Raw genomic sequence first — 17,930 nt, 5'->3', positions numbered from 1 at the left:
TCCCGCCCGCCCGGCCTACCTGGCTCTCCTGGAGAGGGAGCGCCCGCTTGGCGGCGTGCGGGACTCACTCGTCCCCGGCTCCCAGCCCCGCTCCTGAGCCCGCACAGGTGTCAGCTATTGGGTAGAATATGCAAATGATTGGGTGACGTCAGGCAGCTCTGGTCCAAGCAGCAGAAATAGGGCAGGATTCCGCATTTACACCACCTAGCTCCTGGATTGCGACTGACACCAGCGCCAAGATTGTGTTGTGAATTTTTTTTCGATTTTTTTTTTCGGTCTTTCGTTTAATCTCCATTGGTTTTTCCTCCTCCAGGCTCCAGCCTTTCATGATTTCCTTCCCTCTCCCCCACAAACGCTCTTGCAGACTTCTGTATCCTTCCTCCTCATACGGAGATTTTTTAAAAAACAAACACACCAAAACTCTGACATCCTTTTCTTCTTCTTCTTCTTCCAGCTGCTACAGGCTTTAAACTGTGCTCACTTTCTGCCGCGGGAATACTACAGGTAAGTGACATGACAGAAGCCTCTGATTCCATGGGGCTGTGGGGGTAGGGGAGGGAGATGCATGGGCAGTATACCCCCGCCCCCCAGTAAGGTTAATATATCAATGTTGTGGGGTTTTAAAACAATCTCCTGTTCCTTCCAGCGTCCAGCCACATGTAGGCTCGCGGGGGGCTTGCTGATCGCTGCGATGTTAATTCAGAGTCACTAATAATGACTGACAGAGTTTGCAACATTAATTTAGCGGATTGTAGTCTTGGCTGCTCCGGAATGCAGCGTAAGGGCTGTGGTTGGGAAGGAGGAAGGAGGAGCAGCTTTGGAGGTGCACCGGACTCGGGACCCCGAAGCCCAGGGCAGTCTCTGGAGGTGGGGGTGCAGTCCCAGGCTTTTCCATCTCTCTCCGGTTTTCCGCGGAGCATTTCCTGGCGTGCATCATACGCTCGCAGGGTTTAGGGGAATGAGCACCAGCAGTTATGGGGGGAGAGCGATGAGCAGCCACTGTAGCTCTGACAGTTCATTTTTGCAAAAGCTGCTTATCCTGCATCTTCCTGTGGGTCTGTCCTTGCTCCTGCTTGTGTTTACAAGTGCGAATGTGGTACAAGTAACAGCAGAGGCAGCAAATCGGAGAGGAGCAGGAAACAGTGTTTGAGCCTCCGATGCAAGGGAGCCGTCAAAAATAGCCAGCCCGAAAAAGAGCTGGTTCTAACCATATCCTAGAGAAACGCTCCTGCTTGGAAGTACTGTTCCCTTCTCTGGTTCCTCACTCGCTCCCTGGCTCTCCTCTGGAGCTCAGGGCGCTGGGGTTAGCAGCAAGACTTTTTGTCAGGGCCCCAGGGAGCAGGGGACGGACCAGGCGGAACGATGCAAAATTTAATCGTGGGATCCTCTCGCCGCAAGCTAGTCGGGCTCGGAGAAAGCTGCCTGGGTCGGTTTCCTCACTGACCGCGTCTATACGCAGTAGTTATGGAGACACTCGAAAGCCAGCAGCACTTCCACCGATGGAACTGCGTTCTCAGATAACGTGCCGATACATTTCCCAACTCCAAGAGCTATCCTAGCCCCCTTCCTCTTTCGTTTTGGGGGCTGATCAAGGAGCTAGGAAATCTTTGCCATACATGTCCAGGTTCTCCCCCTCGCCCCATAACAACCCAGCCTCCTGCACACATTTACACACACAACTAACTCAGTACCCTCTAATCCGGTCTCTCTTGAGTTACTTGTTAATGGACTCCTGAAATTATTGGAGGGTGGGTTTGTGTGTGTATTTCATTTGTGCCCCCTTCTCGTCCACACCACTCTCCCCCCCCCCCCTTTTGTTTCCTTTTTGGCAGGGGATTTGATTTCAGACGCTGTTTTGCTTTTGAGATAATCAGCAGTACTTTAAGGCAATGAGTTAGCTTAATTATGGAAAAATGGGAAGCCAGAGGCAGGTTGAATTCCACAGCAGTGAACTGTATAGAAGGCATCGGAGAGAGATCTTCCCTGGGCGCGCGCGCGTGTGTGTGTAGTTTATTTACCTAGTTTGGAAATATTTCTCCTATTTTTAAAAGGCCACGACGCTCACTTAAAAATGCAGCTTAAAGCTGCTCATTGCCTCCCTGGTTATTACATGAGATCAGGCTCTTTTTTGTGGGGGTGGGGAGAACCGTTTAGCGTTTGTGTGATGATTTAGTTCATCGAGCTCTTTAGGGTCGTGTCTCCAAATGTAACTTGGCAGGCGGGGGGACCGGCGGGAGGGACCCATGGGTTGGTCTGAAGTATTTCCCATCTCATTCAGGCTGCAGCGCAAAAGAAACACGAGCCACTTCCCAGGGCTCGGATTCTCTTTTAAAACTCTCATTTGCTGAGCAGGAATCCAGGCAGGATTGTGTTTGGAAACGGAACACAGGAGTGTGAGCTTGTTCCAGTCCCTGTAAACGTTCCTGGGAGAAATAGTTGAACGACCCCTGATCTCTCTCGGCGCCTCTTGAGCGTCACGAAATCGATCCGACGGTGTTAGGACCGGACAGGCTGAAGGGAAAACAAGCCGCCCTTTGGGCTCTTCCGAGGAAAGGAGCTGTCCGCCGGCTGCGGTCCTGGCATTTTCCCTTACAGCTGCAGCGGCGTCTTTTCCCGGTCTTCGGCCCCTAGGTGTCGCCTCGGTGGTTGTTCTGCCTTTTACCACCGCAAGAAAATGATTTAAAAAAAAAATCATTGGAATTTACCAAAGTCCACCCGAGCCATTGAAGAATTTGTGACAAGCCAGTCTCTCCCGCCCCTCCTGCCCACTCCACATTTACACGGGATTCAGCTCCTTATTCCAACCAGAGCACAAATTTAAGGGTAGAAAACAATCATCACAGTGTAGTGTAGATGGAGAATTGCCCCATATATCGAAAGAGACACTGCTCCGTACCAAACTAACGGGGATATTGATGATTATCTTCAGAGAAGCTAGGAAGATGAATGCGGAGACATGCATACACGTCAAGTTTTCCCCTTTCCATAAATGTAATTGGTACTGGGAATGGCTGGTTGTGTGTGTGTATTTACAAACCTGTTATCTTCCTAGACATCTGGGTTATTTAGATCATAGTAGCACCCCAAGTGTGCTAGGTGTTTTCCAAACATAGAGTCAGACCCCAGTCTCTGCCCTGAAAAGCATAATAAGGTAAATGAGAGTAATAGAAAAGCTCAACCCCCTCCCCCCAAAACCCTTAGGGTGCAGAAAACAGTAGCTAGCTGCTAGTCCGCTTGTGTGTGTTTAAAGTTAAACATACTCAGTTTTAGCTCTTTCAAGCTCTCCCTTTGTGACAGTGAGTGAATTTTTATAGATAGTTAAACTGATAAATGGTAGAGCAGGGGTTCTCAAACTGGGGGTCAGGACCCCTCAAGGTGTCACAAGGTCATTGCATGGCAGGTCACGCGCTGTCAGCCTCCACCCCAAGCCCTGCTTTGCCTCTAGTATTTAAAATGGTGTTAAATATACAAAGAAGTGTTTTGAAGTCATAAGGGGGGTTGCGCTCAGAGGCTGCTATGTGAAAAGGGTCACCAGTACAGCAATTTGAGAACTGCTGTGGTAGAGGTACCAACCGGAGTGAGAAGGCTTTTGGTTAAAAGTTTAGATTTTTTTTTTTTAATTGTGACTGGATCAAATGTGGTCACCCAACTAAAAGGATGTCACCAATCTTGAATCAACACAGCTGGTCAATGAGAAGCAGCACTGCTAAAGTTGACTCTCAGGAACTTTCTTAAACCTTGGGCCATAGTCTATTGCTGTTGCCCTTAACCGGGGTCAACATCTGTGTAATGCAGCATACAAAGAGAAGAGGGATTATGCATTCAGAAAAGGGGCTACTTTCACACCCAAAAGAACAGTAGAATTGCACATCACTTCTTCAGCTGAGGATGACCTTGAACCTGTGATCTTTGCATTCATGATTTACCACCACTTACCCTGCAACTGACATTAAAGAATGCTGAGTTAATAAAATATCTGGCTCCTCTCCCACCTCATCCTTTTAAACGTCTTATTTATGGGTTGTGCAAACAGCTTTCCAGTATTATTGATATTTAACTAGTCTGTCGTGGGGGTAATGAAGTGATATTGTGGAAAAACACTTTCCTGAGCATAACCACAAAACAAACCATGGGAATAACCTTGTGGAAAGATCACATCAGAGGTGATGCAGCAGTTGAAGATGCAAACAGGAGGTCCAGTCCTGCAAGGTACTGAGGGACTCCTGAATGTCCTTCACTCCTGTTGATATCAAAAGCACTGGAAGTTCTCAGAATTTCTCCAGTAGCATGTAGTACCTTGCAAGAATGAGCTTTAGACAGCCATCAGAACAGCTCTCAACAAAGTATTCAGCTGTTGTTTAAAATTTGTACAAATGCTCCCTGTCTTAAATAGGATGTGTGTCACAATTTTACATACTGCATTTGGTACCATGTGGGCATCTCATTCATCAAAACTGAAGTATTAATCAGAGATAGTGTAGATTATTAATTGGAAATGTAATTTAACGTCATTATGGTTTGCTGAAAGGTTACTTTAGAATGATTTTTCATGACTACTTTCTTAGATTTAGTAGCATTTTACAAAAATGATGGGTATCAAAATGATTTTACAGGTCACAGAAATACTCACTAATTATATAATAAATCAAACTTGAATCTTGCACTGAAGGTACTAAGGGCCAGATTCTCAGCTGGTGTAAATGGATCCAAATTATGACACCTAATGATTGGCCCTAACATTTTCTCTTATAACAAGTCATCATTTTAGGAAGCTAAGAGAGAACTTTTTCTTTCTAATGTAGGTTTGAAAAAAGATTAGTATCTTACACTAGTTCTCATCTTTCTATATCTTTAGAATGAGACTAGCTTAAAAACTTGAAAACAGCTGCATTAAGAAAGTCATTCTTAAGCTCTTATTTGTATTATAGCAGCACATCTTCGACCCTGTCATGATTCAGGGGCCCAATTGTGCCAGGCACTATCCAAATAAGGAATTCTTTATAATAACTAGAGTGGTTTTTCTTTTAATTCTGGCAGATTTCTGCCAACCCTTCATGCATTGTAAGTACCCATGGGATAAAGCACTACTGTCCCGGAGTAAACATTTTAAAATCTTGCTCAGTGTGGAGGAAGGAACCCTGGAATATGATTATATAGGTTTCATATTGCATCTTCAACTTAAATTATTAGGGCCAAACTTATCCCCGATGTAATTGTACTGTAGCTAGTATAGATACATCAGGCATGAATGTGGCTCCCCAAAATTCATCCATTCTTAAAACAAAATCAGATTTACTGCGACTTTAGGGAGTTTAATATTAAATGATCTAATATATTGGAATCATTTTTCCCTTGTTTGCACATAGGTTATGAAAAGTAGATGTGTGACAGATTTTTTTTCTGAGCTCTCGAGATTTCTAGTGTTCAGCCAAGCACTTTGTTCAGTAGTTGCTCTTTTTATAAAGATCATCTTGCGTAGGCAAGTCCAGACTGAGACACTTACATGAAGAAGTACTGCCCATGCGGGCTTATGTTTTATGTATTTATATCCCACATTAGGAGAAAAAAACTGGGGGCACATCGCCAGTGATGGGCCTGATCCAAAGCCCATTGCAATCAATGGATGTCTTTCTCCTGAATTCAGTGAACTTTGGATCATCGTTTATTTTAAATTTCATTGAGCATTATTATACAGCCATTTAAGATGCAGAATCTGGCCCTTAATTCTCAAATACTGCAAGGGGCAGAGCTCCTCTCATTTAACTATCTCAACCCTGAACTGCAGTAACTCCATACAAGACAATGCTGCTGAGCTCCTCCAAGGATTTGGTCCTAATTAAATTCCTCGCATCTGGGACTCATGACAAAATGGGAATTTTTGCTCAGTTAAGGATCACAGAACTTGGCCCATATTTGTCTTTCTGGCATCTGAATGAACTAACTCAGACAACACACAGATCTATACTGTGTATTAATATAAATGTCAGTATTATGAGTAAAACTAATTAAAATATTGCCAGGCAGTGTTGCTATAAATTGAACTGAGAAAGATACAAGTTGTTCAAATCACATTAAAATATATTGGTGTTATTGGAAGGCAATTGTTGTGCTGGTAGTTTTAATGTTGTGTGCAACTATTATCTTTCCTAATCCGAACAATTTAACATCATGTTTCCATGCAGTTAGTTACTAATTCTAACTGGGCACGGCTAGTTCTTATAATTCCACAGCTCAAACATCAAACTTCAAACTGCAGATACATCAGAAATCTCCAGAATTGCAAAATGAAATTGTTCAATTTGCTGTGATTGTATCAACAAATGATACAAAATGCCTCTATAAAAATGTAAGGAATAGGACTGCAGTGCCAGAGTGGTTTATAATATAATATATTTGTAGCTTATTGATATAGTGGCTTTGGTTTATTACACATTTTTTATGGCTCTAATAGCATTACATCTAAGAGTTTCTAATTAAAATTTAGAAAGCCTAATAAATTCCAATTTCACCCTGATCTTTCAACTGATGATGTTTAGAACAGTATTGAGGAATAGTGAGGACTTAAGTGCGCTGATGAGTGTGCAGAGCAACTGTTGTTGGTGTTTGTTTTATTAACAGTACACATTCAGGCCGGCAAAATATCTAGGACCAAATTCTGCCCTGGTGTAAATGGGCATAAGCTTTGAAATCCATAATATGAGATCAGGACCAGATATAGTCCTTTACTTGTTTTACAACATTTTTGTATCACTGATTTGCTGTCTTTCAAGGGCCCTATTTACCCTGCTGTAATTCTATTGACTTCAGTGTGGTCACTTCTGTTTACCCCTGGGCTTAATTTGATGACTGCCATATAACTTGATAATGTACGATGTTCAGTCCTACCATAACCAGTATGCTTGCATCTTTCTATAGAATCTAGTCTAGCTTTCCCTGAAACACGATATTTCAGGGTTGTGTGTGGGTTTTCCCCCCCTACCTCTACCCCTATGCAAAACAAGGAATAACTGGCAGTTTCACCTCATCATGCTTTGAGGAGACTTATTGTTTTTTTTATTATTATTTTTATTTACTTTATTTTATTTGAATTGAAGGTTGGAACAAAACCAAACTCAGGAAACTGGGGGAACATGCATCATCCCCAGTCAAGCCCAATCTGAAAACCAGGCAAACAGCAATGCCACCCTGGACTGTTTACCTTTTTGCCTGAGGCCCCCTGTTCAGACCTAGAAATTCCTTCTTTAATGGGGCAGGCACCTTTTGGGAGTCCCTGGCAGTGCACTGCCCATTAAACGATACTGCTCAAGAGTTAGGAGGTGGGAAGGGTTCCAAAGCCAACTCCGAGGCACGTATCTGGAGAGGCTGGTGCGGTGTGAAAACAGAACTGCTGCCATTTCACAGTCCACCAGATGGAATGATTTTGGAGGATCTGCTGTGAGGAAATCTTGGAAGGATTGTCTCTCCTTCCTGGGATACTGGCACAGGATGAAGTGATCTGAGCCATAGCTTGGTAAATAATGTCATAAGCTCTCTTTGAGAAGTAGAACTCTTTATTAATTTAGTGCAGATGCATGTAAAATACATTAAGACGCTGATCCTGCAACTAGATCTGTGTCGACTGACTCCCTATACCAATGAAGAGTCCCAGTGAAACCACTGGGGGGGGGGTCCACACAAGAGCTGGGATCTTCCTCTGCAGACTAATTGGTTCAGTTCTTGTGCAGATGGGAAAGTGCCACTTCCTGTATCTCCAATATCACTTTCTGCAGTTTCCTAGGCTTTTCTTAGTGCCTCCTTCATCCATTAAGCAAATAGACACCTCTATGTCTTTAAAAATCTGGACCTAAGTCTTTAAGGCTCTCAAGACAATTCCACCCCTTTTCTTCACTATATTATAAATTTGGTTGTTCTATGTGTGATGGTTGGACCCCACTACCCCAATCCAGGATGCCAGATATGAATTGCACAAACTGGGTTTTGGATTAAACTAAAAAGTTTTCTTAACTATAAAAGGTAGATTTTAAGTGATTATAAAGGATAACAAACAGAACAAAGCAGATTACTGAGCAAATAAAACAAAACATACAAACTAGGCTTAATACACTCAAGAAATATAGTGAGAAATTACATTTTGTAACCCAAGTGTTGTTTTAGGCAAGCTGAAGAGTTTCTGTAGCTTAGATTTCCAGTTATTTCTCTTTACAGACTAGACTCCTGCCTTCATCTGGACTCAGCTCTTGCCTTTCCCTCAGTTAAGTTCCTTTGAATCTTCAGGTACTTTCAGCAGTCTTTCTGCCTTGGGCAGGAAGGCAATGGAGAAGAGACCTGTTTGCCTAGCTCCCCAGCCTTAAATAGAATTTACATAAAGTGGGAAGTCTTTGTTTCCAGTGGGGAAAGTACAAGCAGTGTCCAAGGTACTTTTTACCAGGCAACATTATCACCTGACCTTGCAGTGTCAAAGCAACCATGAAAACAATTTTATTTGCAATGTCCACAGGAAGGAACTCCTGGAAGAAGGGGGATCCTCTTCTTTGAAGACTCATTGTCTGTTTCCTAATGGGTCGTTAAGGCTGATTGCTTACTGTCTGGTGGGCATCTCCAAGTGTAACCACAGTTGTAATTGTTATATAGTCAACGTTCCTAACTCCAGATGCCGAAATGATACATGCATCCAAATTGGATAATCACATTCAGTAAATCATAACCTTTCCAATGATATCTTACATGAGCCTTCTTGTGTACAATATGAATAGGGCATAACTAAGATATATCATAAGCATGTTTCTATAAAGAATGTGGAGCATCATATCACACTATGTATTTCTGTAGAGGCTGTAATGGGATAGGCCCTTCCTGTACACACAGGGACAGCTCCTGTTCTGCATAGGCACAGAACTCCTCCCATGTGGAGCAGCTTGTAGAATCAAGGCCTGTGAAGATGATCAACACATGAAAGGCAGGAATAAACCATCTTCTTTCTTCTCTTTATCCCATCAACTGAGGTTTGGGTCATCATGCAACCTCCACCATCTTTGTCTGTCCAAGTTGGCACTAAGATCCACCTGTTGACCATCTTCTTTTATGCAATTCATCCATTGCTTCCTCAGCTTTCCTTGGGATCTCTTTTCTGTCACCTTCTTCTGCCATGCTATCTTTTCTAGGTCTCCTTCATTCAGTTGTACATCAAATAACTAAAATAAAGGTGTACCCATAGGAACTTCTTATTCCATTACACATGTGAGTGTAAATAGTTCCAAGAAATTTTTAAATGTATAGGTGCCATAAATTAGCTGAAATTTCAGCTGAACTACTGAATATGCAAGCTGCCATGGGTGTGGGGGGGTGTCTGTTTTTGTTTCTGTCATTTTTTCACATGATGGTTTGATATTTGTCATCTTGTTCTCAACAGACTTGAAGAAATGAAATCAAGAAGCTTTTGGTCACGTCTGGTGTTGCTTGAGGTTTTCCTATCCATCACTTGGGGGTGGATGGAATCGGACAGCATCAGAAGGCTTTATGCGGATGCAGGGAGGTTGCAACAAAAGGTACTGTGAATCAGCTCTTCATTTCATGTTCTCTCTAATGCTGCTTTCAGCTTTTTCAATGTGGTATGGGAAAAGTGACGAGGGTCACATTGTGAAGATAAATACTTGCTGAGGGGAACAATGGAAACACTAACGGTGAGCTATATGTTCGATAAAACAGAAGGCTTCACTTCTCCCCACTTGTAGTTTCTTTTATTAGTATATTACAGTAGTGCTCAAAGTCACCAAGTGTCATACAAACACACATGAAGACCTTGTCCCTTCCCCAAAGAGTTTACAGTCCAAGTTCTTAATCCTCTAGCTCATTTTGTGTTGGTGAAACTCTGTACCCATACGAAACCAGTTGCAGGATTTGGGTCTAAAAATGTATTTGTATACGTAGTAATAGTTAATATTTCGCCACTATACATGGACAGTCACCTGAGGATCTAAAATCTTAGGAACTGGTATGCTTATTTTACAAAAGGGGATGCTAATCCACAGTTATGTTCAAATGGTTTGCCAAGATCCTCCTTTAGAACCTTCCCACATTTCATTAGATTCCCCAAACCCGAGGCTTGTGATGTAATATGGGAAAATGGAAAGGATTTCTAAAGGTATAGTAGTTCATCATTGCTTACTAAGACTGCATACAGTCAACAGAGTAACTTTATAGTGGGTTATTTGATCACAAGTCATGACTTCTCATTCATTATCATATAATTGCAATGCAATCTTAAACCTACAGGCACTAGGCTTCTGGGAACTGTGCAAGTAACTGAATCTGTGTTTTCATGGCTGAAGTTAAAATGTTGGCTTTCTTTGTAATGATTAAACAGAGACTCTCTATAAACTCTGAATAGCATTCTGCATCAGTATTTCAAGATAAAAATATTCAGTCTGTGTCCTTATCAGAGTTCTTGATGTGAATTTGTTCATCATAATAGGTATGTAAATATCTAGTAAGCTCATTTTTTAAATTTATTTTTAAATAATGAGGCCCAGACCAAACGTGTCGGGAGAACAAGAACATTGCTGAACATTTTTTAAAAGTACAATGAGAATGATGAAATTTTTTTTTATTTTATTGTATTTTTGACTTCCTATTTATCATGAATTTTCTAATAAATTGCCTTGTTTTCAAAATGAGTGACTTTTTAAAAAATTAGCAGACTCTTGAAGCAGTTGTTTAATGGCATACTTGAGGCATGTTAATTGTTTACATCTCAGATTCTGGACCAAATATTAGCCATTAAAAGTATTTTTATGAAGGAACAGCCACCAAGGCGTTTTTATATTTAAGAATATTGTTTTTTCTCTGTGTGCACGCAGGTTCATCTCTCAATAAGATGGTTTACATGATGTTTCTCAAAATATATTATAAGTACTGTACACTTATTATTCACTGCTGGATCACTTCAAAAAATCAATTCTGACCGAATTGGTGATGACATTGGAAAGGTTGGCACTTTGTGTGTCATGCTCACAGGCACTCTTTCTATGATTTTTAGAGCAACAAAAACCTGTTACTGCTTTCAGCTCTCCTGCCTCTACCCCCACTCCCTGCATCGTTCCATCTATTTTTCTGCTTTCAAGCCCTGTGCAAGATACTAGTGCTTGTAAATTAAATTAATTTAGCATGTGTGCTTTAAAATCCACTCTCATGTCTTTTGTTTCAAATTGCTTTTGCTTTCTTTTTAAAGTTAATGAATTGTATCTTGCATGCTTTTTGGATTTAAAAACTGTTGTGCCATTCTTCATGAAGTATGTCCTTATTAGAAATTTGACTTTCTAAAAGAATGTTACTCCTAGGAGTGAAATTCATTAATCAAATGATTTAGTATAATCATTTTATATTTTTATATTAAAATACTTGAAAGACATTCATTCATTTGATCTTGCTCTAAAACTATAAAGTTATTACACCAATTACTTGATTTGGCTTGGGGTGAAAAGATCTAAGCTCCTGGTGTATTTGTTCAAAGATTTGTAAAAGATTTATAAGAAGTGTGAATATTATTAAAATATTGAAATGTTTTTATGTGCAAAGGCTGTAGCTGAAATAGCTTCAAGGGATATAACATTTATAAATGCAGATTAAATAAAAAAGTAACGGCACAGAAGGCTTGTTCAACAAGCAATACTGTTTGTACAGTGATGAATAGAATACCAATAGGAATTTGAAAACAAATTACATACAGCTCTATTCCAGACAGTCAGTGGCATTGTGAAATAGCTTGCCATTCTCTTCTAGTTTTTTTCAGAATAAAGGCATTTCACCCTTTCAGAAAGTACAGTTTGTTCATGCCACTGTTTATCACAACAAAAACTATTCAGGAAGTTCCTAATCTCTCTTGGCTGTACTTAACTTGTGTTTTATTTCCTGTCCTATAACATCAGCAACTTGACTGTTCTAGAAATGGAAAACTTGTAGTTTCTCACAGTTCCTGGATTTAGAACCCGTGACAGTCAGTTGCTTTGTCATGGTGGTGGTTTGTTCATAAGAAATGTTTATTAATGATCAAACAAATGGTTTCTGATTTATATATAATTGCTGTAATTCTACTAGAGACATTCTAACCATGGAATGATAAATGGCAAAATTCCTAAGCTGTAACTAACTAAAATTACATTTTAAAGTTAATTTTCTTAGAATAAGAAAAGGGCTATTTCACAGGTCAAATGATCTCAAGTTAATTTTGTGGAGAGTTTAGTTCAAAATATATCAAAACAAGGGTAAGGGACCCAGTAACAGTCCCCCACCTTTGCAAGTGTTTGCTCTGATCTACATCGGCGCTGGTTTACTGAATCAAAAATGTATTGCTTAATTTATGTTCAAATTCCTAAATCTATTTCTTACTGGTCTATAGTAGAACTTGTGTTTGTGCTCTGAATTTGTAAAGGACAAGCAAGATTTGTGGCAATAGACTGCGCCCTGCATGTATTCACCCTTATGTCCAAGAAATCTAAATCTATATTATCATGGCAGTGAGTGTTTTCCTGATGCTCAGCAATCCCTCTCCTTAAAAGTATAGGACCTTCTTGATAAAATAAAATCATATTTCTTCTTTGAGTAGTACTTTAATTAGAATAGGAACAATATGCACACACATTTATTGGGTCTAAGTGCCTATGGCTGCATAATGAATAAAAACTAATACCATAACTTATTTTAAAAACACATTATTATTATTTATTAAGCACCAGCTGAGTGCTCAGCAATGTACAGGATCCAGTGAGTCACAATTCTTCAGAAGCTCAGTCTTTAATAGCCTGATTCTACAAAGTGTCTAGAAGCTCTTGCAAGGTTCTGGGTGCCCTCTACTCCCATGAACTTCCATTGGAGTTTAGAGAATTCACTTTCCCTGCATGAGATCAAAAAGAGTCAACATGGCCATGACACAGAAGCAAAATACGCTGAGTCTTTTAGAGGAAGTTTCTCTCTTAGAACACTTACTAAAAGAGTTTAGCAGGGGTGTTTTTTGGAGGAAGTAAGACTTAAACATTGGACAAGATTCTGGAACCCCAGAAGTTGGGAAAATCCCTAATAGTTGCTCTTCTACCCCATTGAAATAAAAAGGCAACTGTCTGATATCCACATACCTAAGAAAATTATAATGTCTTCAGTTTCAGTCTCAAGTAAGGCTGTCCAGAAAATCATTCCATTTCACACACAGTTTTGAGGTTTCAAAATTTGTTTTTGTTCCAACATGGGGGAAAACCAAGACCTTTAAAAATTGCATAGATATCCCCATGAGACATTGATACCCTAGAATAGCACAGTTCTGTCACTGCTCCAAATCAGGCAGAGCAGGGACTACAATGTGGGTTTCCCACATTCTCTGTGGATGTCCTGACTATTGGGCCATTGACTATTCTGGTCTTTCTTGTTCAGATCCAGAATTCCATCCTGGATCTGAGAAACATTTTAATCAAAACAGGTATGTTTTCCCATGAAACATTAAGGTTTTTGGTGATATGACCTTTTTTGAGAGAGAAATATTTGTCAACGTTTTTTTTTTCTTTTAACCAGCTCTAGTCACAAGGAAGTGCTGACAAATTCTGTCATGTTAATGGGGAGGTATTACTAAAAAATAAACATTGAACAACAGAGCTCTTAACATTTAGGTTGTTTTCACATACAGCAAAAATGGTGAATTATTTAAGATTAAATCATAACATGGAATTTAAACATTTGCAGGCTTAAAAACACACAATCAGTCTGGGATGTTATGAAGCTTCAGTGTGAAATCTCAACCCTATTGAAATTAGAGAGTTTTGCTATTGACTTCAATGGGGACAGGATTTCATCTTAAATTTTTCAGCATCCCAAAATAACAACCATTTTCCAAGTTCTAACATTCCTTAGAGGCTGCAAATCACATCTGAGCCAATGTATAACATCTTTGAAATTTGGCTTATCTAAGAATGGGAATGTAATTGTTGTCTTTGGTGGTACAATATTCTCTACACTGCTTTAGCTGCTGAGGTCTTGATGATGTGATTTAGTTCAGAATGCCGGAAAAGGCTACAACTTTGAGATGAAAAATGGAAGGAAGTATATTTTTCTGCTCTAAACTAATTCAATGTTGAGACATTTCCTTAAATTATCTATCCAGAAAAGCCATTCAGACTCCTGTTGCCAGAACCATATGCCACAAATGCTGCTAAAGCTAGGTTTAGCTGGCTTCCCCCTGTTGCTTTTGATGCCAACCAGCCCTACAGACAGATCCAAACACGATTAGACATCAGAACTAGTAATGAGTTCAGGAGGTATCTTTCAGCTTTGGATTGCCATTAAACTAGAGCTTGAGTATGAGACTGATCAGGGCTAACACTATGGTTTGTTACCCTGAATGATGGAAATATCACTAGATTGGATAATGTGAGTTGTCCGCCATCTTGCGCTGAAATCTTACAAGAACAACTATTTCATGATACATTAGTCAAACCCAAACTGGAACAAGAAAATAGGCTTATTTTTAAAATCAAACCCAGAACGAAAGTCATATGGGGAGTTTAGCACCCAAGACTCCAGTAAAAGCCTGCCCAGAAATTTTGAAGGGGTTTGGAAGCCAATGGGTAAGCACATGAGTAAGTCAGCACATGAGTACGTCAGTCCCTGCAAGATCAGCACCTGTGACTGTAAATTATAGTTTTCCCAGTGGGTCAAAAAAACACCCAGTATTCCTACCATCAATGTAGGGTTTTTAAAAGGGAAGAGCTATGTTTTATTTAGCATTAAATGTAGATGTTGCTCAAAGAGGGGAGTTAAGTGAAAGTAATTATGACAGTGAAAGGCAGGTTTTATAAGCATTGCTAGTGTGTGATATGAAAAGTTTTTTGCCATATTCCTTCAAGTAATGGCCAGACATCTTCCCTCTGATCTGTGGTGCTGACAAGATTATCACTGCATCTCTTTACTGACTATTCTACATGCAGAATTTCCATCTGCTAATGGGAGTTCCTCAAACAAAAGAACATGCATCGCTGCATATCAAATGGAAATGTTATGTTATGTTATGTGGTACATTGCTGGCAAATAGCCCAGGACAATATTATCATCTTTTGTCAATGTAAAAACGGAAAATATTCTTCTACCATTACAGGTATTGCTTGTGGCTTTTTGTTTAATGGATAAAGGAAATATTTAAATACCATTGATTGCTCATAATGTCTAGTGATTAGCATAGAAGATTTATTGACAGGACTACTGGGTTCTGTTCTCATGCCGCTGAATAGCTGTGACACCTTGGGGAAGTCATTTAACCTTTTTGGCTTACTTTTGCCACATCTGAAAAATGTAAAGTCCTTTGAGCTACTCAAATGAAAGCCACTGAGAGCAAATAATGGCATGCTGTTGGTGATGATGAATAATCCCTCAGGCGAAGTTTACCTCGGTGCAGAGGACTCCTAAGGCTCTAGACACCATTTACGCTATGTGTAATAATTTAAGTGAACTGAAAAGTCTCATGCAGACTGTAGTGATTTTCCCCCATCCCCCATACTGCTAGATTCTGATACTGTTGCTCATAGTGAGGAGTACCTTACGCAATCAGTGATTCCACTGAAATGCATGAGTTTACCTGTGGAGTAAGATGCTACTAAATGTGAATGAGGGATTAGAGTGTGGACATGATGATTAAGTTTAAAGCTGTAAATAAAAGGAAGTGGCAATCTATCATCTAAGGAATCCAACTTCCTTGATCACTCGTATGGATGGCTTTTACAATGCTTGCATCACCTTGTGTCCTGGATAGCTATTTATTTACATAGCTAGAGAATATAACTGCCATTCATAGCTATTCTGCCATTTAAACTGGGGCATTAAAGAAAACATTTCATACTCATAAACAGAACTGCCATACATCTTAAATGATTCCATGATTTTCTCTTTGCTGGCATTTTGCAGACATCAGTTTGCCAGAGCACCAATCGTTTGCCTTATTTATTACTTACTGTTTACATGGCATCAGAGTCACTTAAAATTTCAGAAGGCAACAAATTCATATTAGTTTTCATCCCAACCATACGTAGTTATATGTGCACACCAGACTTCGATGATGCAAGTAGGCAGAGTGAATTGTTCACCTGGAACTTACATTGCACTCATAATAGTTTTTGCCTCAGGTCATGTCTAGGAGTCTCGATTGCTTGTGTTGGAGATTTCAAATTACCTACAGGGTCTAAAGGTCATCGTGCCTGCTCTTTCAGATGAAGATCCTAGCTTGCTATTTCAAACAACATAGAGGCCTGTTTCACTTTTTGTGAGATCCTTCCAGTGTTTCAAAATCCAATGAGTATTGCACTGTTATGGCCAAGTGTAATTCACCCCTCTGTAGAGGACCAAAAGTAAAGGGAGAAATTATCCCAAAATGAGCTGAAGGTGGTACATAGATCCATGCTGGCTCTTTTAAAAAGGCTGACATTCACCTACACGCATTTACTTTTTATAGTATAAAAAATGTTAACATTTAATTTCCTACATATGAGTGACAAAAACAGAACTATTTTCATTTAAATGTAAATCTTTGAATAAGTAGCTCCCACTGTGTGTTCTTTACAAGATGTGTGTTTGGAGCAGATTTTATATATATCAAAACCCCAGCCAATCAAAAAACCAAAACAAACCCCAACAACCAAACCCTACTCTAAAACAGAATAATAGACATTAGGGCTTTTAATATTAAAATTGTAGTGCATTAAATTTATCATCTCTAGCTGCAAGATGGTCCCTTCTATTCACTTGCACTGGTTCAAAATACAAAACAGTAACACTTATGTTTTTTGGCTATTGAGCCTTTCCAAGGCTTTGGTTTTAATGAATTAGAGGAATTTGTTGCCAATTAGTTGTTTACTGGTATCATTCGTAAACTTCAATTGTGTCTGCAAAAAGAGTGGCAAAGACATTTTGAATGTTGGTTTTGTATTTATATATTACAATTAACACACAATCTTGTCATCACTTATTTCAGGGCCCAAATTCAAAAAAGACAAACCCAAAAGAATGCCATTTGCTGAAGATTTAGACTGGATCCTATTGGCAAAGCTAGCCTGACCAGTACAGTGTTTGTATATGTTGCCACCACCCTGGTGTGGCATGGTCATGAGAAGCTGGCAATTGTATGTGAAATTCAGCATAGTCCAATATAACACCAGCCTGTGTTAAGTGATGCATTTATTGCTTTCATCTCCATGGAGAGCCTGATCTTGCCAAGTGCCAAGAACCTTCAGCACCCGCTGAATTTTATTGTTACTCTGGAGTCTCCTTATAAAAGATAAGGGGTTGCTGACAGAGTGTTCTCTATGAGAATCCCATGACAACTTCCTCACCTGGGTCCCAAACAGCTCTAGTTTTGTGACCTTAAGCTTATGCTGCAAAAGCTTATCTAATGATAATGTTTTTGGAGAGGGGTGAAGATATGTTCCCAAAATGACACTGGGTGGGTGTAGCTAGCTGGCCTGGTTGAGTTGCCATTCTTGTCTGAATATTTGCTTTTTAAAGCTGCTAGGGGTAGTATTATATTATAACAGTCAGGCCACTTAGAGTCTTTGTTATAGACTTTTTATTATTTAAATCAAAATAAAATTATAATGGTGAGCTTGAGATCATAATCTGGACCAGTAAATTTACAAAAGGGATGAAGGGTGACCCACTATCTCAGAGCTTGGAGGGCCAGGTTCTGCTCTTGTTGACTTCAGTGGGAGTGTTCAACACCTCTGAAAACTAAAGGCCCATTTGTCACAAGTTGGACACCCATAAAGTGAGGTGCCAAAAATTAGTGGACACTTGAAAAACGTAGGATTTATCTCTTTGCCTCAGGTTCCTTATCCAAGAAGTAGAAAGTATGCTTCCTGCATCACTGAAGATTTGAGGAGTAAATCAGTTTATACTTGTTAGGTACT

At 39.9% G+C, this 17,930-nt stretch overlaps 1 protein-coding gene across 1 annotated transcript in view; it reads left to right on the top strand.

The window, feature by feature from the left end:
* Positions 1 to 439: 439 nt before the first annotated feature.
* The window catches only part of FSTL4 (follistatin like 4), a 464,313-nt gene continuing 446,822 nt past the window's right edge, over positions 440 to 17,930 (top strand). The window contains exons 1-2 of the mRNA XM_075068134.1: positions 440 to 504; positions 9,410 to 9,545. Of these exons, the coding sequence (XP_074924235.1) occupies positions 9,420 to 9,545 (126 nt within the window). The 5' untranslated portion in view covers positions 440 to 504; positions 9,410 to 9,419. The remainder of the gene's footprint in view (positions 505 to 9,409; positions 9,546 to 17,930) is intronic.

This window comes from Chelonoidis abingdonii, chromosome 7, assembly GCF_003597395.2.
Source record: "Chelonoidis abingdonii isolate Lonesome George chromosome 7, CheloAbing_2.0, whole genome shotgun sequence".
Lineage (NCBI taxonomy): Eukaryota > Metazoa > Chordata > Testudines > Testudinidae > Chelonoidis > Chelonoidis abingdonii.
The sequence above is the reverse complement of the archived record's forward strand: the minus strand, read 5'-3'. Positions and strand labels throughout refer to the sequence as shown.